Below are 18,143 nucleotides of genomic sequence, written 5' to 3'. Positions count from 1 at the left end.
GACTTTTCAAATACCTGCCCATGAGAAAGAGAAGAAAGGGAGGAAGAGGATATCTTTAGGGAAGGAATGCACGATGGTAGAGTTTAAAAGTTTCTCTTTATATTATGAAATTTGAAAATATTTCTCTCAGTATCTGACATTTTCAAGGTGCGCAAGGATTACTGAAATACAGAAAACAGAAATTTAAGTGACCTTTCTTATGAAAGTTCCCAGCCATTTGCATTATGTTACTTACTTGAACAAGCATGTCTGGTTTTCACATTAGATTCTGAGTTCCCTGAGGCAATAATTTTTTTTAATATTCCTAGAATCTAGAGCTTATCACAGAGCTAATCACATAGAGTGACACAGTAAATGATGTTCTGCTTTTCATTGCAGTTCTTAATTTCTATCTTGATTAAAACAAGACTACCAGAGTATTATCATTTTAATTAATTTAAAATCTGTTGGAGTCTAGAGAAAAACTGATTTTTCTCTTAAAGACCTATTTTGTATATAAGTTTTATAAATTTGGACAATTTTAGACTTTAAAAATAGTTACTGGTTCCTTTACTATCTCATTTATATGAAATTAGTATTTACTCACAGATATGATATCTCTTTCTTCATAACTATAATATAACCCCTTACAATTTATAGAAAATCAAATTCTTTTACCCAGATGTAAGATTTGAATGAAGTCCAGAAAACAAAATGTGCCTTTTTCTTTTTAGTTAAAATCCTTTCATTTGGAAACAATGAAAATCATATTTATGACTACAGTGATCTTAAAAATATAATTCTGGAACCAAAGAGTAAATATTAAAAAGTACATTTGAAAACTTTGAAGTTATTACTATACATAGAGAAACATGCAGAAATCAGAAGCATTTGCAAAATAAAATTTTATGTGAGCACACCTGTGTAACTAACACCCAGGTCAAGACATAGGACATTATCAACGGCCCAGAAACCACTCCGTGTCCCCTTCTAGTCACTATAACCCACATCCCCCCAGGTAATCACTGTCCTGACTTTTCAATGCTAGAGATGAGTGTTGCCTAATTTAGAATGCTATTTAAATGGAATTACATGGTCTGTGCTCTTTTTTATCTGACATCTTGCACTTAACATTGTGTTTGTGAAATTTATATTTTTGCACAGTGCAAAGAAGTGGTTTATTCACTTTTATTGTTAAATATGGATGCATTCCCTATGCTTCTATATTGTTGGGGAAGTGTAAAAGCAAATCTTCTCCCAATCCAGAAAATTTCTCCACAAAGTAGTTCAGAAAGAAAACAATTTTTTACTGATTAAGTATTAAATTAGAATGTGATCGCACCACCAGCAGCAGTCCACTAAGAGAGTACAAAGACAGAAATCTAACTTTCCTGACTTTAGCAAACTGGCTTCATCCAGAGGAAAAACAAATGTCTTATCTTTATGATAGGATGCAGTTTGGCAGCTCAGAGTCAGGTGCCCATGAAGTTAGCCCATGAAAATAGCTCTCAGATCTTCAGAAGGGACATTCCTGGGTCAAAAGTTGACAAAAAGCCTAGCAATATTTCAAAGAGAAGGTACTTATAATTTTAAACTTTCAAAAGTAAATGCTCTAAGGAAAAAGAGGAGAGGGAAATCTCGTCTTAACATTTTCAGTATAAAAAGATTGGGCCTCTTATTTTTATTTGTCCTTTCACTGTACCACAAATTTTTCATTCATCCTACTGCTGAGGACATTTGGGTAGCTTCCAGTTTGGAGCTGTTATGAATTTTTGCTGTCTTGTACACTCTTGTATGTGGCTTTTGTATGTACATTTATCTGGTAAGTACATATCCAGGAGTGGAATTAATCATAACAGAGTATATATATGTTTCATTTTAATAAATATTGCCAAATAGAATTCCAAAATGGCTACCACAAGGGAGACTCTACTAGTAATCTTGTTTAATCTTCCTTTTTTTATTTTTAAGTAAAAAGTAGGAGGAAGCAAGATCTCATTCAGAAATTAGAGTTCTCATAGAAATCATTTTTTTATTTGTCAATCATTGATAAACATCAGATAATCTATTAAATATGTACAATTTTTACTTATCAATCATACCTCAATAAAGCTGGACAAAAAAACATTAGATAACCTGTGGTCTCTGGGCAATGATTAGTTTATAGCTAAAACAAAAGCATAGGAAGGATATGACTATTAACAGTAGACTACTAAATTGTTGGAGAATCTTAATATTGGTCTAAAATTATTTCTAATTTTCTTTCATGAGAGATAAAAATATCTTTTTTTGTTTGTATTCTGATAGTTACTATTCATAATAATTATTGTTTAATAATACCAAACATATGTTATAACTAAATATATAAATATTATGTATATACTATGAAATAACCATAATAATTGGAATCATCTGTCTTTATAAAATTTTAATGCATTCGAATTTATTATGGAAAATAAATAACCGTAGCAAAAAGATACAGAAACAAAAATCTAACTAGAATATAACTTTATTACAGGAACCACACTGAAATCAATCTCTCTGACTCTCACTCTCAAAAATACATGCAAGATCACATATGCCTGTGTGCACACACAGAAATTTTTCTTTCCCTTCTACTTCTGTCAAGATAATTTTCCCATGTTATTAAATATTCTTTTGAAATATAATTTTTAGCAGCTGTACAATATATTTTTAATGAATGCACCATAATTTTCTTCATAATTTTCTTATTGTAAGATTTGCAAGTAGTCTCCAGCTTTTGTATTATAAATAACACAGTAATAAATATAAATGTCACCATCATCAATTTTTTCCTTTGGCTAAATCCCCAAATTAGAACAAATGTGTTCACTTCTTTCAGATTCCTGATATAAATTCCTTTTCTGTAAGGTTATTCAAATGAACAAATTCATCAGAGGGAGCATGAATACCTTAAACACTGTATCACACATCAGCATTGAAAATAATAATTTTTCTCATGTTAAGGCTTACTATGAATACCAATCACACAAGTTAGTATTTACTAGGATGTTGTTAGTTGCAAATATTGTGGTTATTCATATTTCTATGACTTGTCTATGTGGTAAATAAAAATGTAGTTTATCGAGTTGTATTATTAGTCCAGCTTTTATGGATTTATAAACAGAGTAGCCCTCTTCTAAACTTAATTTAATAAAGAAACTATTAACTTTAGTCTGTTCATTTATAATAATATATCATATAGAACATATGTAAAAGTTTATGAAATATGGAAATCCAGTTTTACCCCAAGAAATGTTTTATAGTTTTAAATAGTCCAAAAACTGTTAAATGTAATAGATTAATATACCATGCATTGACCTTTTTTCCAAAAGGAAGATTAAGTTTTGTAAAAAAAAAAGTCAGTTGATGGTAAAAATGCAATTCTACTGAAGTATTCCTACATTGTGTAACTCTCAAATTGGTGCCCCCAGTTAATGAGAATCCTTGATTTGTTCTGGGAATAATTAAACAGAAAGTTTATTAGAAAAACACACATCTAAATGGTTTATAATAGGTCTCCCCAAGAACATTTTTTGAGAGAATAATGCATTTTTATTTATTTACTTTTCTTTCTGTTGACCCTTAGGCTTCAAATTCTCAAGGATCACTTCACTTATTCCCTTTATGTTAATGTCTGCCGATCCCTCTTTGAAAAGGATAAACTACTTTTTTCCTTTTGTCTAACTGTAAATCTGCTGATACATGAGCGATTGGTCAGTACTGTTTTAATTTATGGGGAGAAAGTATTAATGTGAATTCATTAATTTATGAATTTGTGTGGGAATATATAAAAAAAGGATTGTTAATAGTTAGCAATTATTATAGTGAAGGCAAGATATCACAACTAGACTGAATTTCACAGAGGTGAAAAATAAATTAAGCAGAATTCCTTATGTAACTATTACTACTTAAATTTTTGTATGGTTTAGCTTAAAATAGTTTCTGTCAGAATCTCATATATAAGGATGCATATAAACTTACTAAATGTATTGATATATGTATCCCAAGTAATAGGATAAATGGTCATGTTTTTAGGAACTTTTGCAAGTTTGTCAAAGCTAACCATTGGGCTTAACAATACCATTCAGTAATTTTAGCTATGTTTCAAATCTGTTTACTTAAAATATGGGAAGCGCTTTAAGAATGGAAGAGAGGTGTGTAAATTCATTATTTTATACACATGTGTTTAAGCTTTATTAAGTTCATATGGTGAAGTATTAGTTGAATTTTGAAGAAACATTTTAGTATTTCTTGCAAAAATTTCATAGCAGTAACTCATTATATTTTATAGAAAATAATTGAAAACATGGCAGATACATGGCTTTCTGTCTTCCCACAACTTTTACAGACAATAAAACTCTTAGCAGTCATTTTGGAAGGCATATATTAAAAAAGAATAAAATTCAGATTTCCATGTTTAGATCAGAAATTCTGGAGGAAAATTATCAACAAGTAGCTCTCTAAAATGGAACTATTTTGAAAACTAGTTATAATGAATACATTGATTTCTTATGAATCAATACTGACCTATACCAATAACTAGAATTTTATGGGGGAATATTTGAAACTTGAAAATCAGTCAATTTTTTTTAAATGGTTGTAAGTTACCTGTGTATATGATAAACTCATTTCTGACTCTTCACGCTACTTTGTTTTCCAAAGATTAATAAAGCTGAGTGGAGATTTCTGTTAACTGGTGGCATTGGCCTGGATAATCCTCATGCCAACCCTTGTACATGGCTTCCTCAAAAATCTTGGGATGAAATATGTCGACTGGACGATTTGTCTGCCTTCAAAAACATTCGTCGGGAGTTTATGCGCTTAAAGGATGGATGGAAAAAAGTATATGACAGTTTGGTATGCTTTTAACTCTCTTGCTTGTTTCACAGTTTTTAAATGGAGAAAATAATGTCAAATAATTTATTCTTGTCTGTAAGTAAGCATTAAACAGCTCGTCAAATATAATGTTTCGATTAGGCTATCCCCACTTTCTAATTGGTACTGTTTGTACTTCTCTTTAAATTCCATGGAATCTGTAAAGATGCAAAAAAGTTGCATGGTCCTTAAAAGTATTCTTTTTGGATTTTCATGCCAGGTTTTTATTATCAACTTAGACTTTGGCAGTCATAATGGCAGATGACTTAAAATTTTATAGAACAGGTTTTGTTTAGATTTTCTGAACACAGGGCACAAACTAATAAATATTTTTGTCATTTGATGAGAGGGAAAAAATAATAGTTCCCAAATAATTTTCATGAGACCTGATCTTGCTAGTTGGAGATTACTGTAGCTAACATATGCCATGATGCTCAGTTTCCCTTCTGGAATATAAACAAATTGTTGCCTTCCTTCACTTTTTTCCTTAGCACAAGGGCTAACATTGTGATTCCCGGTTAATTTTTTCTAGTGTTTCTACTTTTTTGATATTTTTCTTTCCTTGGGCTTAATATGCAACAGTTCTTTTGGGGGGTGGGGGTTGGAGGGGAGAAAAAGCAGGATGCGTAGAGAACACTTTGGTGACCTGTTTATTGTACTATACATGATAGAATGTGTCTGCACATGAATTTAAATATTTTGGTTTGGATCTCTTTTGGATTGATCCTTGTTAATAATAAAAATACTTTTTCCAGAGGCAAATATGTTTTTGTATGTAGTTGAGTCTAGTTTAAATAGAAATTTCCCTATGCTGAAGCATGGAGATTTCTGACCTGAGATACTATAGCTTTCCCAGCTGTTTCAAAAACACAAGGGTCTTATTTTCCCATGTGTGTTCCTCCTCTTGGGATCTTGATACATCTCTTCTTGCATATTTGTAATAACATTCTTTGGCTGCTTCTTTACATTGTGTGTGTGGCGGGGGGAAGGGGAAGGAACACGCATGTGCTCAGTCGCGTCTAACTCTGCAACCTCATGGACTGTAGCCTGCCAGGCTCCTCTGTCCTTGGAATTTTCTAGGCAGGAATACTGGAACAAGTTGCTATTTCCTACTCCAGGGAATCTTCCTAATCCAGGGATCCGACTTGAGTCTCTTGAGTCACCTGTATTGGCAGGTGGATTCTTTACCACTGTGCCACCTGGGAAGCCCCTTCCTTATTATACACATTTGAAAATATTCCTTTCTTGAAAAGGTATCAAAATTTATCAAAATAAAAAGTAATGCATAGCCTTTGTTGTTTGCAATAAATGTTTATTTTTGTAATAGATAATGAGAGTAGTTTTTGCTGACTATATAGAGCTTCTCCATCTTTGGCTGCAAAGGATATAATCACTCTGATTTCGGTGTTGACCATCTGGTGATGTCCATGTATAGAGTCTTCTCTTGTGTTTTTGGAAGAGGGTGTTTGCTATGACCAGTGTGTTCTCTTGGCAGAACTCTGTTAACCTTTGCCCTGCTTCATTCTGCACTCCAAGGCCAAATTTGCCTGTTACTCCAGGTGTTTCTTGACTTCCTACTTTTGCATTCTAGTCCCCTATAATGAAAAGGACATCTTTTTTGGGTGTTAGTTCTAGAAGGTCTTGTAGGTCTTCATAGAACCATTCAACTTAAGCTTCTTCAGCATTACTGGCTGGGGCATAGACTTGGATTACTGTGATATTGACCGGGAGCTGACTGTGGCTCAGATCATGAACTCCTTATTGCCAAATTCAGACTTAAAGAAAGTGGAGAAAACCACTAGACCATTCAGGTATGACCTAAATCAAATCCTTTATAACTATACAGTGGAAGTGAGAAATAGATTTAAGGGACTAGATCTGATAGACAGAGTGCCTGATGAACTATGGACAGAGGTTCGTGACATTGTACAGGAGACAGGGAGCAAGACCATCCCCAAGAAAAAGAAATGCAAAAAAGCAAAATGGCTGTCTGAGGACGCCTTACAGATATACCCATTTGAATGCAGAGTTCCAAAGAATAGCAAGGAGAGATAAGAAAGCCTTCCTCAAGGATCAATGCAAAGAAATAGAGGAAACCAATAGAATGGGAAAGACTAGAGATCTCTTCAAGAAAATTAGAGATACCAAGGGAACATTTCATGCAAAGATGAGCTCAATAAAGGACAGAAATGGTACGGACCTAGCAGAAGCAGAAGATATTAAGAAGAGGTGGCAAGAATACACAGAAGAACTGTACAAAAAAGATCTTCACGACCCAGATAATCACGAAGATGTGATCACTCACACTCACCTAGAGCTGGACATCCTGGAATGTGAAGTAAGGTGGCCTTAGGAAGCATCACTACGAACAAAGCTAGTGGATGTGATGAAATTTCAGTTGAGCTATTTCAAATGCTGAAAGATGATGCTGTGAAAGTGCTGCCCTCAATATGCCAGCAAATCTGGAAAACTCAGCAGTGGCCACAGGGCTGGAAAAGGTCAGTTTTCATTCCAATCCCAAAGAAAGGCAATGCCAAAGAATGCTCAAACTACCGCATAATTGCACTTATCTCACACGCTAGTAAAGTAATGCTCAAAATTCCCCAAACCAGGCTTCAGCAATACATGAACCATGAACTTCCAGATGTTCAAGCTGGATTTAGAAAAGGCAGAGGAACCAGAGATCAAATTGTCAACATCCACTGGATCATCAAAAAAGCAAGAGAGTTCCAGAAAAACATCTATTTCTGCTTTATTGACTATGCCAAAGCCTTTGACTGTATGGATCACAATAAACTGGGGAAAATTCTGAAAGAGATGGGGATACCAGACCACCTGACCTGCCTCTTGAGAAACCTGTATACAAGTCAGGAAGCAACAGTTTGAACTGGACATGGAAGAACAAACTGTTTCCAAATAGGAAAAGGAGTACGTCAAGGCTGTATATTGTCACCCTGCTTATTTAATTTACATGCAGAGTACATCATGAGAAATGCTGGGCTGAAAGAAGCACAAGCTGGAATCAAGATTGTCAGGAGAAATATCAATAACCTTAGATGTGCAGATGACACCACCCTTATGGCAGAAAGTGAAGAACTAAAGAGCCTCTTGATGAAAGTGAAAGAGGAGAGTGAAAAAGTTGGCTTAAAACTCAACATTCAAAAAACTAAGATCATGGCATCCGGTCCCATCACTTCATAGCAAATAGATGGGGAAACAGTGGAAACAGTGGCTGACTTTATTTTTCTGGTCTCCAAAATCACTACAGATGGTGATTGCAGCCATGAAATTAAAAGACGCTTACTCCTTGGAAGGAAAGTTATGACCAACCTAGACAGCATATTCAAAAGCAGAGACATTACTTTGACAACAGAGGTCCGTCTAGTCAAGGCTATGGTTTTTCCAGTGGTCATGTATGGATGTTTGAGTTGGACTATAAAGAAAGCTGAGAGCTGAAGAATTGATGCTTTTGAATTGTGGTGTTGGAGAAGACTCTTGGGAGTCCCTTGGACTGCAAGGAGATCCAACCAGTCCATTCTAAAGGAGTTCAGTCCTGGGTCTTCATTGGAGGGACTGATGCTGAAGCTGAAACTCCAATACTTTGGCCACCTGATGCGAAGAGCTGACTCATTTGAAAAGCCCCTGATGCTGGGAAAGATTGAGGGCAGGAGGAGAAGGGGACGACAGAGGATGAGATGGCTGGATGGCATCACCAACTCAATGAACATGAGTTTGGGTAAACTCCGGGAGTTGGTGATGGACAGGGAGGCCTGGCGTGCTGCTTTTCATGGAGTCACCGAGTCGGACACGATGGAGCGACTGAACTGAACTAAATGAGAGTAGTTAGTTGGCAGGGTTTGAAATGCCTTTGGAGAAATAATGGGAAAAATTCTCCTAATGCACATTTATTGTAGTAACAGGAAGCATTTGTGCTATTGATTAATGTTCATATTGACACTAACCTACTTATTTAATGTCTTAGTTTTGATTTTATGTGGCAGTTAAAATTTTCTTTTTATTTATTATTTCATAGCTTTGCCCCAACCTAATAAAATTTACATTAGCATTCTTAATTTCATTTAATCATTTTATGTTTTCTTTAAACTCAATTTAAAAGTCAAAATACTGGGTTTTTGGGGTTTTATTAAGTCTTCCAAATAATATTGAATTATATCCACTGTCATTTTAGGAACCACATCATGAGGTTTTTCCTGACGATTGGGAAGATAAAATGAGTGAGTTTCAACGGATGCTTATCATTCGTTGCTTGAGGCCGGACAAGGTAAATGCTGTCTTTGGAAGCTGCTCAGTGAATTCCAGACCTTCCTAGCTCCACATACCAGACAAACATGTGTTTCCTTAAGTAATCCTTGGGGGTGGGGTGGTAAAGGAGTCTGCAGGAAATAACCCCAATTCCCTCTAATGCAGTCATTTTGTAAAAAGTGTATATTTATTATAACTGTATTAAATTAGTAATTAACCAGATTATGTTTAATAGTTTATTTATGTTACAGCTCTTCCTGTTATCCCTGGAGAAGGGAATGGACAATCTACTTCCTTTACATTTTTGTTCTTACTGTTTTGATGAAATTGGTCAATGTTGTTTACATGAAGCTGATTTACTACACCTTCTGTTTCCTCAAATGCTATCCTGTACATAGTTCTTTATTGGCTTTTGGAAAGCTAGTAGAATATTGTTTTTAAGATGTTCATAATCGCTCACCACAAAGGAAAATGTCAACACTATTAATTTTCATTTCTTTAAGTAATAAATTATATAACCAGTGGATCAGCTGACCTGTCATATCAACAAATGAGAGCACTCACTGATGTCCTCATTTGTATTATTAAACTCTATTTAAAAAAACAAACTATTCACTTAAGTGTAAAGACACGTATCCACAGAGATATCCACATAATTCTGAGGACCTGTAGACATTGGGAATGTTGGAAGAAAAACTGAAAATATATTCTAATTGTCCACTGTTACTACTCGAGTAAAAGTATACATAATTACTTCAAAATTTACTGTATTCACAATTTGAGTTGCTAAGGATATAAGATAATGCTTCCATTCTAACAGCAATAGAAAGATCAACACTTGTATGATGAAGACAGTCTTTATTTTTTAAAAAAATTTTCTACACATCAGTGATAATACAAGATAGAGGCATTCTTTCCTCTGTAGGTCAGGGTCTGTTCGATGAACACTTGTCATTCTTTCTTGAATTGGCAGTGTGGCCTTAGCCAGGGCCAGAGTATCCATTAAGCATAGAACCTCGGGTCCATGATACTCTTAGGAGTTCATGAAAGTAAAATGAGAAAATATACCAGTCTGTTATATTTTAATTATACAAAAACAGTTGAAACGTACATTTTTTCTATTTATTGATGGAAGAAGGGGTCCACAATGTGCCAAGGGTCCCTGAATGTCATAGTGCTGCCCAGCTTTTAGATGTTGGAAATAGTTCTCATTGTTGATCATTATTTAACTGCAGCTTGGGGGCCCTTTTAAAAATGAATCTTCACTGAAACTATTAGTGTTAAGCCTCAGAAGTTTTCACTGCAAATATTAAATATGAAAGAATATGAAATAGTTCAAACTCTTGTCTAATATGACTTCTTCCTTTAAAACATTTTTTTAATTTTCAAAGATTTTTTTACTTTGTTTTCTAAGATAAAAACTGTTACACTAAATGGCTCTTTGTGTACCATTAACCTTCTTCCCTCAATATTTGACAGAGAAGTTTCTGATCGTAGTCTATATTGTTTAGTTAAAAGTGATTAATGAGCTGTTTCCTAACTGCAGCAGTTTCATCTATAAATTTCTTTTCCCCAGTTTGTTTTTAAAAATTTGACATTTTAATCTGAAAATACATTGAGTACCAAATAGATCAAATATTATTTTCCATAGTCACTATCTTTTTCAAGTGAGTATGAGGGAGCTGGGAAATTTAGATATTCAAGCTGAGGGACTTTTGTTCATTTTTTGAATCAGTCGAGATTAATCTTACAGTCCTACTTCTCTTAACTCTGTTAACTCCTCTGCAGAATGCTTTAGCACTGTGTGTTATAACTTTTTCTTATATGTTTACATGTCTCCTCTAGAGTTTCCTTTGCATAGGTGGAAGAGTGTAAACATTAATACTTCTCAGCAATATTCCTGGTTCTCTCCTGTGTATACTCGAGGTGGGGGCATTGTGGCCATTAACCTTGTTTTGGCCAGTAAAATGTGAACAAAAGTGTCAGGGTGGAAGCATTTAGCTATCATTGTGAGATTCTCCAGAATATTCCTCTTGCCGTCAAAATTGTGGAATCACATGTTGATATTTAAGTGCCATAAACAGGCTGGAATGCTGAGTCAGAGCAGGGAGAGTTTGTTGCCTGGACACTCAGATGACTTTTCTGAGATGGTAAGCTTTTGTTGTGTTAAACCACTGAAATCTTGAAGCTGTTTGCTACTATAGCATAGTTCAATTTATCCTAAGTTAGCTAGTTACCATTTAATTAATTACTATACTATCATACCTGTCATCCTTAATATATAAATAATTATCAGATTTCCTTGGTGGCTCAGATGGTAAAGAACCCACCTGCAATGCAAGAGACCTAGGTTCGATCCCTGGGTTGGGAAGATCTCCTGGAGAAGGGAATGGCTACCCACTGCAGCAGTATTCTTGCCTAGGAAATCCCATGGACAGAGGTGCATGGAAGGCTACTACTGTTCATGGGATCACAAAGGAGTCAGACATGACTGAGTGACTAATACTTTTTGGACATCTTTCATGGGTCAGATGGTAAAGAAACTAGTTACCATTATCTAAACCATCATACCTACAATCCTTAATATAGAAATAATTATTAGTATGCTCTTTTATTACTTGCAATCTCAAACCCTTCAATCTTGCTGTTACCAGGTACTTTAATTCCTAGTCATAAATCACTGATTTTGGAACTATGTATTTAAAAATGATATATGACTATAGTATTATGCTTTGAAAAGAATAATTTTCCAAAGTAAAAATGGTATTAGCATGCCAGAGAAAGGAACAGTGCTATATAAGGCTAACAATTGGCCTGCTGCTGCTGGTGCTAAGTCACTTCAGTCGTGTCTGACTCTGTGCGACTGCAGCCTACCAGGACTGCAGCCTACCAGGCTCCCCCGTCCCTGGGATTCTCCAGGCAAGAACACTGGAGTGGGTTGCCATTTCCTTCTCCAATGCATGAAAGGGGAAAGTGAAAGTGAAGTCGCTTAGTCGTGTCCGACTCTTAGCGACCCAATGGACTGCAGCCCACCAGGCTCCTCCATCCATGGGCTTTTCCAGGCAACAGTACTGGAGTGGGGTGCCATTGCCTTCTCCCAACAATTGGGCTAGTACTACATAAATAGATTTTATTTCTTTGCTATCTCTAAGTCATGAGATATATATCTCCACTAGGGAAATCTGTAATTGTTTGGTCTCTAATATAAAATATATATTATTTGTCACCATAGTTTTTTTCTGTCTCCTTTCCACGGCTCTCCCTTCAAAAACCGACTCCATCCCATGGTAAGCAGCCACAAATGCTAGGTTCTCTAATGCTGTAGTTTGGAAAAATGTAAAAGATTTTCACTAAACCACCAGTAGGAAAAATGAAATGTTTGCACTTTCCTTGGATTTCAATAGTTTATACTGCTTTATTGACAAAAGCATATCAGATGTATAAATACTGAGGTATGGAATGTTTTGAGCCCATTTACAAAATGAAGAGCTTCTGGCCAGTTTTCTCCTTCTGGACTGTAAACAAAAAGCAAATTAAACAGCTTTTAATAAGAAACTTGTCAAATATAAGCTAGTATGTTTCTCTAACCTCAGATAAATCTTGTAGGAACTTGAAAGACACAGAAAAACATACATAGAAGACCACAAACTTCTTTTCTGCCTTTGGGAAGATGGGTTCCTAAATTAGTCTGTAATTTTTGTTCCTGACAGATTTTATTTTATAGTTCTTACACTTGCATAATCAGATTGCAGAAGCAAACCCAATTCCATCACCTTCCAAATTGAATAGCTTGCAGTTTCATTTGCCTCAGAAGTTACTGTTTAGTCTTGGGAACAGCTGGTCTCATTCAGTTGTTTTTTTGTTTTTTAATTTTTGTGTTGACTATTGTGTTTTAATTTTTTTAATTGGAGGAGAAAATTCCATGGACAGAAGAGCCTGGCAGGCTACAGTTCATGGGGTCACAAAGAGCTGAACACGACTGAACGACTAACACACACACACACACACACACAACTGCTTTACAATGTTGTGTTGGTGTTTGCTGTATAACAGCATGAGTCAGCTATAAGTATACATATATTCCCCCTATCTTGAGCCTCCCTTCCCCCGTCCCACCCCTCTAGGTCATCACGGAACACCAATCTGAATTCTCTGTGTCATACGGCAGCTTCCCGCTAGCTAGCTATTTTACACAGGGTACTGTATATATGTCAATCTACTCTCAATTCGTCCCACCCTTTCCTTTTCCCACTGTATCCACAAGTCCACAATTTCTATGATCTTATTCAGTTTTAATGTTAAAAATGAAACAATGAAAATTATCATTTGAGCACCCCTAACTGGGTCTTCCTGTACAACGAGAGGACTCACTTCCCATCTGCCATATTTGCACAAATTCAGTGAATGACCCCAGCCTGAAACACTCAGAGCTCAGACTTCCTAAAAGTGAAACCATGTACTTAAAAGCCATGTGCTTTCGATTTGTTGTAAAATTATAATTCAGTGAAGAGGTTAGCCTTGAGAGGAGAGAGGTTATTAAAAACTATTTTGTTTTTCTTTGTTAATTGTTATTGTTCTTAACCTAGGGAGAAAAGACAGCCATAGGAAAAGAATAATAGGGAAAAGGGCGAGGACAAGGCCTGAGACAGGAAGTGAGGATATTTTCAGTTTTCTACCATCAGCTTGATATCTGTTCCCATTCAAAATATCTGAAACATGAAATAATTTCCTTGGAATAGAAACTTTATGCATAGGTGAATTTATTGTTCAGTAATATTTTTTAGAATTTCTATAATTAGAGTCCCACCTTCATAAAAGAGAACATCCTAATTTATTCATTTACTCAGTAGATTTTTATTGTATAGGAACAATATATGAGTAATCTCCTTAGGTATATCCATGCCATTGTGGCATTTACGCATTTGTTATTACTCTTCTATACCTTTCTGTAGTTTTAAATTTTGTATTGATGTACAGTTGACTTAGAATATTGCATTGATTTTTGGTATACACCAAAGTGATTCAGTTATACATATATATATATATGTTCATTTTCAGATTCTTTTTCATTATGGTTTATTATAGGATATTGAATATAGTTCCCTGTGGTATAGAGTAGGATTTTGTTGTTTATCTGTTTTATATACAGCAGTGTGTATCAGCTAATCCTGAACTAATTTATCCCTCTCTCACCTCCTTTCCTCTTTGATAACCATAACAATGTTTTGTATGTTTGTGAGTCTGCTTCTGTTTTGTAAATAAGTTTACTTGTATCGTATTTTAGATTCCACGTGTAAGTGATAGCATATGATATTTGCCATTCTCCAACTTCACTTAGTGTGATAATCTCTGGCTCCTCCATGTTGCTGCAAATGGCATTACTCCATTCTTTTTTATAGCTGAATAGTATTCCATTGTACATATGTACCACATCTTTTTGAAAAGTTTTAATTTTGTATTGGAACATAGCTGGTCCTACCACTTCATGGAAAGTAGATGGGGGAAATTCTGAAACAGTGTCAGATTTCTTTTTGGGGGGCCCCAAAATCAATGTGGATGGTGACTGCATCCATGTAATTAAAAGACACTTGCTCCTTGGAAGAATAGCTGTGTCAAACCTAGACAGTGTTTTAAAAAGCAGAGGCATCACTTTGCTGACAAACGTCCATATAGTCAAAGCTGTGGTTTTTCCAGTAATGTATGGATGTGAGAGTTTGACCGTAAAGAAGGCTGAGTGCCAAAGAATTGATGCTTTCAAACTGTGGTGTTGGACAAGACTCTTGAGAGTCCCTTGGACTACAAGAAGATCAAACCAGTCCATTCTAAAGGAAATCAGTCCTGAATATTCATTGGAAGGACTGATGCTGAAACTGAAGCTCCAGTACTTTGGCCTCCTGATGCAAAGAGCTGACTCCTTGGAAAAGACCTTGATGCTGGGGAAAATTGAGGGCAAGAGGAGAAGGAGGTGACAGAGGAAAAGAGATTAGATGATATCACTGACTCAATGGACATGAGTTTGAGCAAACTCAGGGAGATGGTGAAGGACAGAGAAGCCTGATGTGCTATAGTTCATGGGGTTGCAAAGAGTCAGACACAACTTAGAAACTGAACAAAACAACAACATAGCTGATTAACAATGTTGTGATAGTTTTGGGTGGATATTTACCACATCTTCTTTATCCATTCATCTGTCAAGGGACATTGAGGTTGGTTCCATGTCTTGGTTATTCATACCTTCCTGTGTTTGAATGAATCTAATTGTGGAGACATTAAAAACATTTAAGTAAAGATATTTAAGTAAAGATATTCCTTCACTGTTTCTTGTCTCCCAACCCTCACACACAACCCTCACACACTTAGTCTTTCTTTCCCTCTCTCCCTCTTTCTCAATACACACATTTACCTGCACATATATCCACATCAGGACCAACACTGTTTTTAAGGTATATATATGTATATATGTATATGTATATATATCACCCACCTTTTATTGTTTAAATAATGTATACTTTCCATCTAAAAGACAACTGTGCCTTTGACTCTTTATCAATGGTTACAAATACACAAACAAATGGACAGTCTTTTGTTATAAAATACCTTTGAATATTAGTTTTTAAGGTTTTAGGCAGATTTCAAATATTCCTTCAAATCCTTTCTTTTCCCTTTCTAGGTTATTCCAATGCTGCAAGAATTTATAACCAACAGATTGGGGCGTGCATTCATTGAACCACCCCCATTTGATCTCTCCAAGGCATTTGCAGACAGTAACTGCTGCGCACCCCTGATATTCGTACTGTCTCCTGGAGCGGATCCCATGGCTGCCCTTCTGAAATTTGCTGATGATCAGGTACCTTAAAACTCTATTGTTTTCAGCTGCTTGTGTCAATAAACTGTGGCTATTCAGACAGGGCATTCTCCTCTACTGCTCCCATAACTCAAGGACCCTTCTACTGTGGCATTCAGATGGTAATTGTTCTAGAAATAGATGGGAGTCACAGACACCATCTCCCAAAAGTGTAGATGAATAAGGATATAGGAGAAATGAATTCCAGGCAAACATTCCCACAGATTTCCTTAAATGAACTTGAATGGAAATTAGAGGCTATAGGCATTTTTACCTGAACTTTATGCAAGTAACCAAATTAGTTAAGATATAATTATTCAAAGATCTGGAGGAGACTGGGGTAAGTTCATCTCTTTATTCATAGTTTTCAGCTTTGAATTTTAGGAGTTGCTGCATGGTAGCAGGTCTGGTCCATCTCCTCATATTGAAAGTCTGTTTAACTTTTTTCTGCCTCTGATCTCAGCAATCAAAGACCCTACAGGATGTTTTGTTCATTGCCATGACTGTTTCCTTCATGCTCTGGCTTGTGTTGTATCTGTTTATTGGCTTCTTAATCAGGAAAAGTTTTCTAGAGCTGTGTGTGCTTGGGAACTCTGAGGGATGCAGCATGATTAAATTTTAATGTATTTAATATGAGCATTTCCTGTGATGATAATATTGATTCTTCTTCAAAATTTGATTTTAAATGACATCTTCACTATCCTCATACAGGGATACGGAGGAACAAAACTTAGCTCTTTATCTCTTGGTCAAGGCCAAGGGCCCATAGCAATGAAGATGTTAGAAAAAGCTGTCAAAGAAGGCACATGGGTTGTTCTTCAGAATTGTCACCTTGCCACCTCTTGGATGCCAACCCTCGAGAAAGTTTGCGAGGTAAAAATGCAAGCTTATTTTGATGAGATGGTAGTCTCCCAGTGTAATTAGTGATGCATATACCATTTAAATAACTCCACTCCTGTCCTGTGATTTGTGGGTTGCAGGTTTAGTGGCCTGGCTGGATTTTAGGGGAGGTGGGCTCAAGTTGGGAGCGGGAGGACAGCCCATGGCCAGGCCTTGCCTAATTCCTCCTACTAAGGGTGAGTTCTCATCCCATGGGTCAGAAATATCCTTCATCCAGAGGCACAGCCTCAAAGATAAGAATAAACCACAGGGCAAATAGAAAGCAATTTTTTACAGCAGTGGAGCAAAAACAATGAAAAAAGCTTTTCGGGGGAAATTCATGTGGCCCCTCTAAACTGGAAGGCTTCAGGATGTAACTTTTCTGAAATTCACTTGTCACCCACACAGCCTGTCACTCTGCCACAAAGGCTGAATCTGAAACCAGAAGAGCACTCCTCCCACCCACCTGTTGTAGTGGGTCATGATACTTCCCTCTCTTTGTGGTCAGAGATTCCAGAAAGAAAACCCCATGTAGCTCAGCTGAGTAAATAGAAAACCTGGCACTTGGTTTCAACAGAGAAAAATGTGTCCAAATAATTACCCATGACTCTAGCCCTCTCCTCACTTACAGTCCTTCAGGCTTAAACTGATAGAACTTGCATTATCCAGACATCCACCTGACGCTAAGGAGCAGACTGTGGTGTTCTTTATGCCACTTGTCACCATTTTGCTTTGTTTGTCTCCCACTAGAATGTAAGCATGCACTGTTTTTGTTCCCTGGTTTACCTCTAGCACCTTGAATAATGCCTGGCTCATGGGACATAATCAGTCAATAATTACTGAACTTGTGAATGAATAATGCTTCACTGCTTAGAGCCTTTCCGTGGCTTTCCATTGTGTGAAGACAACGTTCATGCCCCCATCATGGTTTCTTCATCTGAGCATTGCCTGCTTCTCAGGCATTTCTGTCTTGACTTCTGTGCTCCAGCCACTTGGCCTTTTTTTCACGTTCATTGGGAGAACATGCTTTCTTGAGAATGTAGGCCTCCATAATAAATCTTATTTCTATCTGAAAAACTTCTTTAGTATTTTTTGCCTTACTAACATCTTCTCATGCTTTGGGCCTTATATTAGAGGCTTTATGTTTGTGCCTGTTTCCTCACAGTTCCTCTGTCTCTGGGCTGTTCTCTTGGCCTGTCAAATCATATCATATACCCATTAGAGAGTCAATGCAAGAGACAAGAGCTGCCTTCAATGATGAGTGAAGTTGACCCAAAGT

The 18,143-nt window shown here is 36.2% G+C and overlaps 1 protein-coding gene across 1 annotated transcript in view; it reads left to right on the top strand.

The window, feature by feature from the left end:
* Nucleotides 1–18,143, top strand: part of DNAH7 (dynein axonemal heavy chain 7) — a 273,330-nt gene that overhangs the window by 218,612 nt on the left and 36,575 nt on the right. Inside the window, exons 52-56 of the mRNA XM_027563310.1 lie at nt 3,590–3,716; nt 4,666–4,860; nt 9,068–9,160; nt 15,812–15,988; nt 16,697–16,858. Coding sequence (XP_027419111.1) covers nt 3,590–3,716; nt 4,666–4,860; nt 9,068–9,160; nt 15,812–15,988; nt 16,697–16,858 — 754 coding nt within the window. The remainder of the gene's footprint in view (nt 1–3,589; nt 3,717–4,665; nt 4,861–9,067; nt 9,161–15,811; nt 15,989–16,696; nt 16,859–18,143) is intronic.

The sequence above is a fragment of the Bos indicus x Bos taurus genome, chromosome 2, assembly GCF_003369695.1.
Source record: "Bos indicus x Bos taurus breed Angus x Brahman F1 hybrid chromosome 2, Bos_hybrid_MaternalHap_v2.0, whole genome shotgun sequence".
NCBI classification, from domain to species: domain Eukaryota; kingdom Metazoa; phylum Chordata; class Mammalia; order Artiodactyla; family Bovidae; genus Bos; species Bos indicus x Bos taurus.
This window is presented reverse-complemented; position numbering and strand designations above follow the sequence as displayed.